General features: G+C 45.3%; 1 protein-coding gene across 19 annotated transcripts in view; it reads right to left on the bottom strand.

The window, feature by feature from the left end:
- Positions 1-13052, bottom strand: part of RGS6 (regulator of G protein signaling 6) — a 635028-nt gene that overhangs the window by 51314 nt on the left and 570662 nt on the right. For 17 of the 19 annotated variants that reach the window (XM_057299740.2, XM_057299747.2, XM_057299741.1 and 14 more), the window contains one exon: positions 4876-5001. The exons of the other annotated variants lie outside the window; for them this stretch is intronic. In XM_057299740.2, coding sequence (XP_057155723.1) covers positions 4876-5001 — 126 coding nt within the window. The remainder of the gene's footprint in view (positions 1-4875; positions 5002-13052) is intronic. 19 annotated transcript variants of the gene reach the window in all.

Here is a 13052-nt window from a genome sequence, read left to right as displayed (position 1 = left end):
GACTCTCCCCGGCCTTCTGTCTGCCTTGGAGTTGACCTGCCTTGTCTCTCTCAGGCAACAGCAAACCTGCTGTCACAGCAGCATCCTGACATCCCGTATGTGTTCACCATCACTGGTTTTGAGGAACCTTTGTGTCAATTTGAAATTCAGAACAGGCTTTGGTTAGTGTTGGCCATCTTCGAGCCCCACAGGCCTGAGCTGGGAACTCAGAGCCCAGGCCACATTCCCCGCTGCAGAGAGCCACAGCAGCTCCTCTCTGCACATCTGCTGCCCATGGGAAGCCCCTTGAAGCTTTGGAAGCTTCTGCTCTTATAAAAAACCTGCAGGTACCGCTCCTCCCCAAGGGCAGCGGCAGGGAGTGAAATGCCAGCAGCTGCATCAAATCCATCCATCCTGCACTAAGCCTCCATGGCTTGCAGCAGAAGGGCCGTTGTGACTGGCAGGCCACAAGGACTAATATCTGGGAGACCACCTGTCCTGACCTGCCCCTGGTCTCTGCCAATTGTCATAGCTGCAGTAGGGAGGCAGCCCCTGTGCGGGCATTTGATCCGTGTTCATGACTTAGAAATGCTGGCGGGGAAACTAGCTTTTGGAGCGAGGCAGCCTGGGCTCAGATACCACTGGGGCGAAGCAGTGGAGAACAGGACTGGAGGACCATCCAGGGGCTGCCCCAGTGGGAGCCTCCTTTCTCCCTAGAGGCTTTCAAGGAAGAGGATTTTCTCAAGGCTGGCTGGGTAAGACAAACCATTTGGCCCTTGATCATTCTCCATCCTACCAGGAGGTCTGGGCAGGCCCTCAGTCACCAGTTTACATATCTTTTCATAAACTAGAATTTTCATGGGTTAGAAAATACAGCTTTTGGTTCGCTCCCAGAGAAAAAGCAAACTCCGGGAGAGAAGAAAGTGTTTCTATGCCCTCTGCTGGTCAACCAGAGACGTAGGCAGCAGGGCTTAAACTTGGTTTAGTTCCCGGTGGGGCTAAAATTCTGGGGTGCCTACGTTAGTAACCACCCCCAGCACCACTGAAGCTGAGTTCTGTTCACTGGGCAGTGACTGAAACACTGCAGATGGTTGTGGTGTCGTGGGAGTCACCTCTGTTCCTATTAATCATGGGTTTGGTAAGTGGTGGATCCTGCTGGGCCTAGTGAACCTTCTGAGGTCTTCCTTGGACTCAGGGCAACTGCCAGAGACAAGAGCTCTCGAGATGAACCTGGCGCCCCACTGTGTTCTCTTTTAATTGCTTCTCCCTTCAGCCGACACTGTGTGGAACTCGGATCATCAATCTGCAGGTTAGAAGAACAACTACCTTCTCTCAGGAGATGTTACAGCTCATAAAAAATGTACGGGGGACACTCTTTGCTGTGGGTTTTGATTTTTAACTCATTCTCTGCTGTGCACCAGAGGGTGTCAAGCCAGGGAGGACAAAGATTTGTGTAGGGGAGATGTGGGAGAGGGAGCAAAGATGGGAAGGAGTGACTGTCATTATTCTGGGAAAATGCACAAAGCAGGAAGAAGGATGAGGCCAAGAAACTGAGCGGAGCTCCCTGCATCAGAGCTGTGAGGCCCCTGCCTTGTGGACAGAAGCCATGAGCATTCCCAAGGCACTCAAGAAACAGCTGTCTGTGGGTCCACTCGGTGCAAAGGGAGCCTGCACCCAGCTCAGGTGGGTCAGAAAAGGAGAAAAAGAGGTAGACCCTGCCACAGAGAGCTCACAGCTTCAGCAAAATGCGCTGCTGGTCATACCCCACCCAGTCCACAGAGATGATGCCCCCACCCTCATCTCACAGACCCACCCAGAAGACACTGATCAAAGGGGATGTCAACTTCTATTACGTCATCATAGAAATTGTTCCTTAAAGGATCCAGGGTGACACTCTGGGGCTCCTCCATTCCGCATTCTGAAGCTCTGATAGAAATTCAGCCACTTGGCTACTTAACTGGCACCCCGTGGGTTGTGCAAGAATGTTATGATCTAAGCAGCCCTTTCACTGGAGAGATGAGAGGGAGCACAGGAGGACAGAGGAAGTGGAGAAGCACTTTGTAATTTACCCAGGTGAGTTCTGGTCAGGCTTTTTCCTGCCATGCTCCAATGCCAGTGGCCTGGGCCCCTCACCAATCCTGCGGAGAAGGGACGACTCCAGCACGGCCAACATGACAGGTTGGCAGGATCCTCAAGTTGTGCCATATTGCACAACTCCCAGGGGCCTCCATGGCATGAGCCACAGTGGAGGTGCATCTGTACAGCCATGCCTGGCCACCCTGATATTTACTCAGTCAGCTCTAAATCCGCCAGCCCTGTGCCACGTTTGGTGCTAAGATGATATCTGCAGCTGAAGGGATGAACACAATGGAATGGGGAAAAGGCTGCCCTGTGATGGGTGACTGAAGAGTCCTATAGTTATGTGATTTACGACTGAGCTTCTCTCTCACCCACCATGTATCCAGTTATGCTGAATATCATAAAAATGGAATTTGGGCATCCAGAGAGGATTTTAGAGGCCCTTGGCTATCCTTTTCCTCCCTGCTATTCTATTTCCTTTCCTGTCATGGAGCAGGGGTGACCCTCTGAAGTCTGGATTTCTGCATTCTGGGGGTGTGGTTTAGGCTCTGGCACATGAACACATGCTCACATGCATGCTTTCACCCAAGATTAAATGTAGCCCTCCTGGCATGGGGAAAGGAGCTGGCAGAGGCACAGGAGGTGATGGCAGGAAGAAGCACTGAACACCTGCCAGGGACACACTCCTTGGTGCACTCTGGGCTTTAAGTGTGATGCATTATTTGTGAAACTAGTCTGAACTGATATGTGGTTCTGGCTACACTCGGGACTTTCTAGAATGAATGCTCTGACCAGGCAAGGTGGCAGCTGAGCCAGTGGATGCTCCTGGGACCCTCACAATGACCAAACTCTGGGTCATTCTTCAAGCTCTCTGCAAGAGTGCAGGCAGCAGAGGGTCCTGAGGCTACTTACGGGCTTAGAGGTAGTTAGGTAAAGGGGGCCTCTATACCGCTCCATCTTGGAGACACAAGGGGAACAGGTAAGAAGGGAAGATGAGAAGGACTCCCAGGGGTGGCTCATAGGGACCATGGAGGGAGTGGAAACTGGGACTGAGCTGGCTACACAGAGAGGCCACCTGGGTCCATCAAGCTGGCCACAGAGAGCCTTCCTTCCTATACTGGGAGGCTAGTCTGAGCACCACCCTAGTGAAGAGTATTAGAAGTCAAGCCTTCTGTTACAAATACTTCATTAGGCATTGAAATGAAGCTCTGAGATGTGTTTGGAATCATGCTTCAGCACAAGGAAAGGCTCTTGTATAATAACCCAAAATAAGATACTCAACCTTGTCTGGTTTATAACAGACACGTGGATGCCTAGAACAGCACGCTCCATACAGCTAGTCGGCATCTATGTGTCCTCTCAGGACCTTATGGAGTGGGAGAGTCCCACGGCCACCTCTTTCCTCATTTGGTCCTCCAGCTTGGAATATTCTCTCTCCTCCTTCTTCGTCTACTATTATCCTGTGTATTCTTCAAAGTCCAGCTTATGATTTAACTACTTCAGCTTTGATTCTTCTCCTTTAAATGCTTTCGAAATGGTTCTTAGAGTTTACACTCATTTATAGACATTCAATGATTTAATCATTTCTTGTGTTTTTTCCTCAAGGACCTACAAGGTCGTTACAGGCAAAGATCACACATCTTGACTGGCATCTCTCAGCAGACTCTCACAGGGCTTGATACAGCACAGGTGTAGCATAAATAGCACTTGATTGACGTATGGGACCGATGGTCTCAACTTCAAATAAGTGCATGGATGTTGCACATTAACTTTGGAGGGGCAGTCCTTTGCCCGCAGCACATGCTCTGAGTTTTTAAAGTAATACAATATTGAAACATTATTAAGACATCTTTAAAGAAAACAGCACTGGAAGATAGGTGTTACTCTACTATATAAACCAAAATCTGGTACAAAGAAAAAAGAAAGAGAGAGATTCCATCTTACCCATTAAAAAGTCACCAGTTTGCTAAGATCACTAGATAAGTCTCAGATAAGTCACATTTTCTGCAGATTTCTGATTCTTCATCTAATACCATAAAAGTCTAAATAAACAAGTTCCCAAATTTTTCATAACCAAGGAGACTTTTCCTTTCAATTCACCCCCTTTTCTTCCTCTCATATTGGACCTGAGGTTTTGAATATCTTATTTTTTTCTCCTATTAAATAGTAATTATTAATACATTTCCCTCATCAAGTATTAGTTATAGACCAATAGGAACAATCAGGTGTTCTCACTGGCGTCAGATGATCAGAGTAACCACTATTTGGAGTCGACAGAAGTCGTTCTAAAAGAAAAAAGCATGTTTTTATTAGCTGCTACTGTTACGTAGCTGCTACAGTTACATCACCAGTTACTGAGTGATATTTACTTTGCTCTTTGAAATTCTGAAATGAGCCCACTGACTCCTCCCTCTTCCGTTTAGCTTCTCAGATATTCAGGACCCCAGACTGGGAAGTTTTGAGGAGACAGCCTCTGAGATGCCTCTCCACTCTGAAGCTCCCTGGTTCTATGGCTGTACTTAATGAATGATGTTGTCAAATCCGTTTGACTAATTATTATTGAAGACTTATTTCCAATTAGTCGCACAAAGGTCATATAGACTTGAACTGAAACATGCTGGTGTTAGTAGGTGCTATTATGGCGGTGACAGAGTTACATATTTTAATTTGTTCTTCTCCATTTCAACCTCAGCCAGATTAGCTGGCATTTGAATTCGAACCCTGATAACGTTTCATTGAGAGAGAGAGATGGAGAGATCGATTATGCAAATTTCTTCACACACATTCCGCACACAGCTCAAACTTTGAGAGATTTACCTGAGGTTTTCTGAACTGAATTCGGACTCCAGGAATCGTAGAAACTGGTCCCGCCCCACCTGGTCCTTCAATATCTCATCGAAAGAGAAGCCCCATCTTTTTACTCGCTGTTGGCTGGGCTCTTTGCTTTGGGGTGAAGGAAGAAGGTTTAAAGAAGATCAATACCAGAGAAAAGCTCGTGTCATATTCTCTTCAGTGACTCAAGTCTGTTTTGCAGTCACTCACCAAAGGGAAACATCTCATATTTAAGGGGCAGATTCTACAAAAGCTGCACAAATTCCAAATGCAGACTTTGGTACACCAACAGTAACCAATGATGAACAGTTTCTTTAAGGAGGCATGTTAAGTGATGGTTGCCGGCATGCCCTTCAAATGGCTGCTGTCTACCATGCCATTGATTAAGCTCCCTGGACCATTCCTATCAATTATGGACTCAACTTTTGACTCTAATTTTTTCACTAGTACTATAACCCAGGATGCTTCATGGACCCAATCTTTCATCAAAACACACTATCCTCCACCTCCCACCCCTTCCTCAATCCTCAGGGGAGAAATTATGGTCCTGTTTCAAGCCAAGTGATGTACAACTGGTCAGAAATGTATTGACACATCCAGAGTAAAGCATATTCTCTTGTTAGAAGCAGAATGTTACATGCACTTATTGATTTAACAACCATGCACAGTGCTTACCGTGTGCTAGACACCGTCTCAAGCATTTTACATCTGTTAACCCACTGAGTCCTCACAACTGCTCTGTGAAAAATGTACTAGTATGATTCCCATTTTCCAGATAGGGAAAGTGAGGTCTCATGGTAGTTTGCCTAAGAATACACAGCTAGGAAGTAATGAAGTCAAGAATCAAATCTAGACAGCAAGGCTCCAGAGGGCACCAGGTCTTTTTTTTTTTTTTTTTCTTGAGATGGAGTCTCACTTTGCCGCCCAGGCTGGAGTGCAGTGGCGTGATTGTGGCTCACTGCAACCTCTGCCCGCCGGGTTCAAGCAATTCTCCTGCCTCAGCCTCCCGAATAGCGGGGACTACAGGTGCGTACCACCACGTCTGGCTAAATTTTTTGTATTTTTAGTAGAGACAGGGTTTCACCATGTCAGCCAGGATGGTCTCAATCTCCTGACCTCGTGATCCACCCGCCTCAGCCTCCCAAAGTGCTGGGATTACAGGTGTGAGCCACTGCACCCGGCCCCAGTTCTTAATTCTGCCATGCTGCATAGCTCATCTTTGCTATGCTGTCTCACATTCAGACTAAAGAATGGGCATTGGTCTAATTCTTCTGGTGTTGGGCGATAAGAGTATTTCCTTCAGCTTCTGTCTTTCCATTTAAAGTTCACTTGCTGTATTTATGTCCTTGGCCCTTTAAACAGTGATAAGGTCCTAACTCACAAGTCACATGCTACAACTCTTCCCTATTCAAGGTGTGGTCTGTGAACCAGAAGAAGAACCATAGGCCCCACCTGCACCTGCTAAATCAGAACCTACAGTTCAACAAGAACCCTAGGTGATTTATGTCCACATTACAAATTGGGAAACATTGGTCTAGCAATACTCATTTTTCCTCTTTTAAAAAATACATGCATATATTTTATTATTTCCAACAGACAGTAAGAGATTAAATCATGTTTCCTCTTATTATGGAGTTGACATATTCTCAATACTTGGAAAATTCCACTTAGTAAAAAAAAAAAAAAAAAAAAAAGAGCTTGTGTGCGGGGAAAGCTTGGGAAAGCAAATAACTGTAGACTGGCGCTGTCCAGTATAATTTCCTGCAATGATGAAAATATTCCATAACCGTGCTCTCCAATATGGCAGCCACTAGCCCCATGTGGCTATTGGGCTGTTGAAAACTGGCTAGTGTGACTGATGAACTGAATTTTAAAATTCATTTAATTTTAAATGATTCAAATTTAAATTTAAATAGCTACATGTGGCTAGTGGCTACTATATTGGTATGCAGCTCTAGACATACCGCATCCAAACCCAACTACTTCTTCACCAACACACAAAATCAGCAACAGCAGTATCTTCTAATTACAATGATGATGACCAATAGATCATGAGCTTGGAGGTCAGGGAGCCTCTGGCTTGCAACTCTGCATTTCCAGGCATAGTCCAATAGGGTCATGGTGGTAGACTAACCCCATCAGGTCAAACAATGGGAGACTCCATGAAACACCTCTTCCAAAGTACCAGGCTAGGCCTTTCACAACAAGACATGAAGACAAATCCTGGATTCTCTCAAACGCAAGCCACAGACCTAATCAAACTCAATAACTTTCAAGGGAACCAAAAATACTGTTTGTGGAAGCATTCCCCTGGGGTTGAGGCTGGCAGTAAATTTAAGCCCCAGAGACTGCAGGACATTGTCTCTTTCTGCCAAGGTCATGCTATGACCAAGGATGGACCCAACCATTTACTCTTTACCAGAGGAGGATTCAGGGCTCTCCAGGGATGGTACTAGTGGCAGCTGTACTCGAATGAGGGCTGTGCCCATATTAGCAGCTGTAGAAATTCACTCAGACTTTGTAGTGACTGCCTCATGGATGCACACCCACCACCAGTGTCACCCCTTTCTGGTACCCAAGTGGTGAGTCCACATTCATTCTACCAGATTCCTTGGTGGTGGCAAGAGTGGGAGAAGGGCAATTTTTGGAGTGGGCCAGAAATCTTGGGGTGTCACTGTAGATGTAGAATCAGAGGGATGCTTAGGACAGAAGGTGGGGGTATGTGGAAAATTGCAAGGTCACAGTTCAGCAGAAATAAATGGGTCTAGAGAGACAGGATACCCTGGTGTATTAGCTTCTTAGGATTGCCATAACAAAGGACTAACAAACTGGGTGGCTTAAAACAGCAGAAATTTATTCTCTCACAGTTCTGGAGCCTGGAAGTCCAAAATCAAGGTGTTGACAGGGCCATGCTCTATTGGACAGCTTTAGGGGAGAACCAGGTCCATGACTTTTCCTTAACTTCTGATGTTGGCATTCTTCAGCTTGCAGATGCATCACTGCACTCTCTCTTCCTGTGTTTCTGTGTCTCCACATGGTGTTTGCTCTGTAAGTGTCTGTGTCTCTGCTTTCTCTTCTCTTTTTGTTTGAGATGGAGTCTCATTCTGTTGTCCAGGCTGGAGTGCAGTGGGGTGATCTCGGCTCACTGCAGGCTCCGCCTCCTGGGTTCACGCCATTCTCCTGCCTCAGCCTCCCGAGTAGCTGGGACTACAGGCACCCGCCACCATGGCCAGCTAATTTTTTTTTTTTTTTTTTTTTTAGTAGAGACAGGGTTTCACCGTGTTAGCCAGGATGGTCTCGATCTCCTGACCTTGTGATCCACCCGCCTCGGCCTCCCAAAGTGCTGGGATTACGGGCGTGAGCCACTGTGCCCAGCCTGCTTTCTCTTCTTATAAAGTCATCAGTCATATTGGATTAGGGGCCCACCCTATTCAAGTACGACCTCATCTTAACTAACTGCATCTGCAACAACTCTATTTCCAAATAAGTCAGATTCTGAGGTTCTGGGAAAGACATGAATTTTTAGTCGATACAATGTAACCATGTATACTTGGCTTCCCTCCACTATCCATTATTCACAATTGTATTTCTACAACTGGATGATCCACATTTCTTCCTTATTTTCCTAGTACGATTTCACTACTGGGAGTCTGTTCTATTAAAAGCTTCCTAGATACATCTTCCCTATACATATCTCTTCTGTATCACTTGAGTATTCCCAATATCATCCACTTTAAGGTTTAAGAAAAGACTTGAACATGTTGTTACCACTGAATGGTCTCTTATGGTTATAAAATAATTCTGCAAATTAAAATATCTTTCAACATCCATCTCCAGGTGAGTGGTACAATAACTGTCCCTCAGCCAAATTCAAGCAAACAATCCACAGAAGCACAGTCTCTTTACATCCATTGTGTAGCGATATTTCCTTGGGACATATTCTCTAGTAGAGTTTTATGTCAGCATTTGGATTTTCAAGAGTTTATGTCATTGTCTTTCCAGCTATTTTTTTTTAGCTCTTTGAGGTCAGGGACCATATTTCATGTGTCTTTGTATTGAGCATAGGACTTTTCACATGGCAAGTGTTCAACACTAAAATGAAATCAGTTTAGAAATGTGTATAGTGATGTGGGTGAAGTGTCCTTATCCTGACAGTGTTTTCTAATCGCTAGCTGGATGCCTTTTTCTAACTCTTATTTGTCCTCTGTGCCTCGTCATTCTTACCAAGTTCCTGCCTCCCACTGGACAGCCCAAACCAACACATAGCAAAGCTCTCCAAGGGTATCTGTCTTTCATTTCTGCTGATCCCCCAGCTAGAGATGGAGGAAAGTTACCAAACTGAGGACAAGAAAGCCAGATTCAAAGGAAGCAATTGTCTATATCAATGCTCATTTCTGCAGGAGCTTCATAGTGCTAGGCATGGTGTAAGGAGCTTTCCTTACAGTGCCCTAAAATCTTAATATAAGCCAGGGAGGCTGACATTGTATTTAAACATCCAGAGTTCAAAAGAGGTCAGATTGTCCAAGGTCACACAGCTGGTAGGTGGCAGCCAGGACCTGGATCCCAGGACTGCCTGTCTCCAAAGCCTATTCTTTTTTTCCACTCTGTTACCTTGCCTTCTACTACATTTGCCTCAATCAATATCTAAACTAAGACTTGGGGAATATACAAGCTATCTTCAAAACACTTAAGAATTATGTTAAGGACTAAATGTTTGTGTCCCTCTCCAAATTAATACATTGAAATCTTGATCCACAATGTGATCGTATTAGGAGGCAGGATATTTGGGAGGTGATTAGGTCAGGAGTGGGATTAGTACTCTATAAGAGACCAGAGAGAGCTCCCTTTCCCTTCTGTCATGTGAAGACACAGCAGGAAGACAGCCATCTATGAACTAGAAAGCAGATCCTTACCAGATATTGAATTTGCCAGCACTCTGATCTTGGACTTCCTAGCTCCAGAACTGTGAGAAATAAATTTCTGTTGTTTATAAGCCACACAGTCTATAATATTTTTGTAACAGCAGTCCTAACAGACTAAGACAGAAGTTCGTACTGTGAGTGGGAATCTGCTGTAATGAACAACTAAAAATGTGAACGTGGCTTACAGTGTAATGAATAGAAGCTGGAAGGGTCTTGAGATATATGTTAGCAAAAGCCTAAATTGGCTGGGTGCAGTGGCTCACGCCTGTAATCCCAGCACTTTGTGAGGCCAATGCAGGCGGATCACAAGGTCAGGAGTTTGAGACCAGCCTGAACAACATGGCAAAACTCCGTCTCTACTAAAAATACAAAAAAAAAAAAAAAAAATTAGCTGGGTGTGGTGGTGGGCACCTGTAATTCCCAGCTACTCGGGAGGCTCAGGTAGGAGAATTGCTTGAACCCAGGAGGTGGAGGTTGCAGTGAGCTGAGATCCTGACACTGCACTCCAGCCTGGGTGACACAGTGAGACTCCATCTTGAAAGGAAAGGAGAGGGAAGGGGAGAGGAGGGGAGGGGAGAGGAAGGGAGGGGAGAGGAGGGGAGGGGAGAGGAGGGGAGAGGAACCTAAACTGCTGTAACCAGGCCTTTAAAGGATATTCTGGCGAGGGCTCAGAAAGTAAAGAGGAGAGCTATAAAGAAAGCCTCAATCTTCCTAGATAATACCTAAATAATCCTGAACAGAATACTGGTAGAAATATAGATGGTAAAGGCCATTCTGATGAGTTTTAGACATAAATGAGACATATATCACCAGAAACTGGAGAAAAGTTGATCCTTGTTATAAAGTGGCAAAGAATTTGGCTGAATTTTATTTGGTTCTAGTATTCTGTGAAAGGTAAAACTTGCAAGCAACAAAATTAAATATTTAGCTGAGGAAATTTCTAAGCAATGTGTTGAAGGTGCAGGTTGGCTCTTCCTGACTACTTGTAGTAAAACGTGACTTAAAGACAGAATTGTTAAGCACAAAAAGAAACCAGAACCTGAAGATCTGAAAAATTCTTTGTCTATTCATATGCAAAAAATGAGACCACTAATAGTGTGGCCAAGTGACTGTTTGATAAGTATATTAGTATGGATGAGTCATCTTAACAGAATCCAGGAACTATTCTTCAAGACAATGGAAGAATTACTCAAAAGCAATTCAGAGTTCATCAGGTCTGCCACTTGCACCATAGGCCCAGAGTTCAAGGGACATGTAGTAGGAGAGCAGAACAGTTTTAAAGGATCAACTCATCTCTTCAATTTAGGTAGATCAGGATGCTCCTGCCCAGTGACTTGGGATGGGGTCCCCACAGAAAGCTGCAATATGGGCTGCACCCAGCAGAGCCATGGTGGACTGGGCTGCCCAGAAGAGCTGCAGGTGAGGAACCCCAGCCTGGGAAAGCCATAGGGACCCCAGGAGAAAGCTGCTGTAGGGCCATCCCACCAAGCTGTGGGGATGATGCTGCCACCCAAATGGGCCTGGAAGACAAGAGCATCAGCCCAGGAAAGCCATGGGTGTATGACTCCAGCCCAGGAGAGCTATGGAGGTGGGGCTGCTGCCCCAGTGGGTCTAAAAGACAGAGCATTGAGCCAAAGAGAATTATTCCTAGAGCCTTAAGGTTTAATGTTTTTTGCCCTGTTGCATTTTGGACTTACTTAGAACCCATTACCCATTTCTTCTTTCCTATTTCTCTCTCTCTCTCTCTCTTTTTGAATGAAAATGTCTATCCTATACCTCTCCCACCATTGTAGTTTGGAAGCACATAACTTGTTTGGTTTCACAAGTTCACAGCTGGAGAAGAATTTGCCTCAGGATGAATGGTATCTTTAATCTCATTCATATCTGATTTAGATGATATTCAGATAAGACTTTGGACTTCAGAATTGATGCCAGGACAAGTTAAGACTTCGGGGACTACTGAGATGGAAAGAATGTATTTTGCATGCAAGAGGACATAAATTCTGGGGATCTTGAGGTAGAATGTTGTGGACTGAATGTCTGTGTTCCCCTTCAAATTTATATGTTGAAATCCTGACCCCCAATGTGATGGTTTTGGGAGGTGAAGCCTTTGGGAGGTAATTAGGTCATGTGGAGTGGGATTAGTGTCCTTATAAAAGGACACCCTAGAGCTCTCTTGCCTTTCTGCCATGTGAGGACCCAGACATTTATGAACCAGGAAGGAGGCCCTCACCAGACACCCAATCTGTGGCATCTCGACCTTGAACTTCCCAGCCTCCAGAACTGTGAAAAAAAATTTTATATTGTTTTTAAGCCACATAGTATATGGCATTTTTGCTGTAGCAGCCTGAACAGACTAAGACAAGTTATTAGAAAAATTACGAAATAAGGCAGTTCCTTAAAAAGAAAATAATCCAATGTCCCCATCTCAGAGCCAAGGCTACTAAAGAAACAATCATAATTTTATTTAATACCTCAAGAACAACCTGAGGGTCCTGAATACTCCAATGAAGAGTGGTCCAGTTACTTCTTTTTCTTTTCTTTTCTTTTCTTGAGATGGAGTCTCACCCTGTCGCTCAGGCTGCAGTGCAATGGCACGATCTCAGCTCACTGCAACCTCTGCCTCCCAGGTTCAAACTATTCTCCTGCCTCAGGCTCCCGAGTACCTGGGATTACAGCTGCCTGCCACAATGCCCAGCTAATTTTTGTATTTTTAGTAGAGACGGGGTTTCACCATGTTGGCCAGGCTGGTCTCAAACTCCTGACCTCGTGATCCGCTTGCCTTGGCCTCCCAAAGTGCTGGGATTACAGGCATAAGTCACCGCGCCTGGCCCAGTTCTTTACGCTGTGTAACAAACCATCCTAAAATCCAGGGGCTTAAAAAAGCCATTTATTAGTCTCTTTCACTCTCCTATGGGTTGACTAGGCTCCACTGGGTGGTTCTCACTTGGGGATCACATGGTTGTAGTTGGATGGCAGCTGGAGGTGGGGTCATTTGGAGATTTGACTGGGCTGTGCATCCAGGAGGGCTCATCACCTAACAGCTGATGCTAGTTGCTGACCAGGAGCTCAGCAGAGGCTACTGACCAGACTGTCTGCACATGGCCTCTCCAACGGCTTGGGCTTCTCCAAGCATGGCAGATGGATTCCAAGAAGGAATGTCTCAAGAGCAAATATTTCAAATGACCAAGGTGGAAGCCACCACAGGGGTCCTGGATTACTGGTTCTCAAATAGTTTGA

This window comes from Pan paniscus, chromosome 15 (assembly GCF_029289425.2).
Source record: "Pan paniscus chromosome 15, NHGRI_mPanPan1-v2.0_pri, whole genome shotgun sequence".
In the NCBI taxonomy this organism is placed as follows: Eukaryota; Metazoa; Chordata; class Mammalia; order Primates; family Hominidae; genus Pan; species Pan paniscus.
The sequence above is the reverse complement of the archived record's forward strand: the minus strand, read 5'-3'. Positions and strand labels throughout refer to the sequence as shown.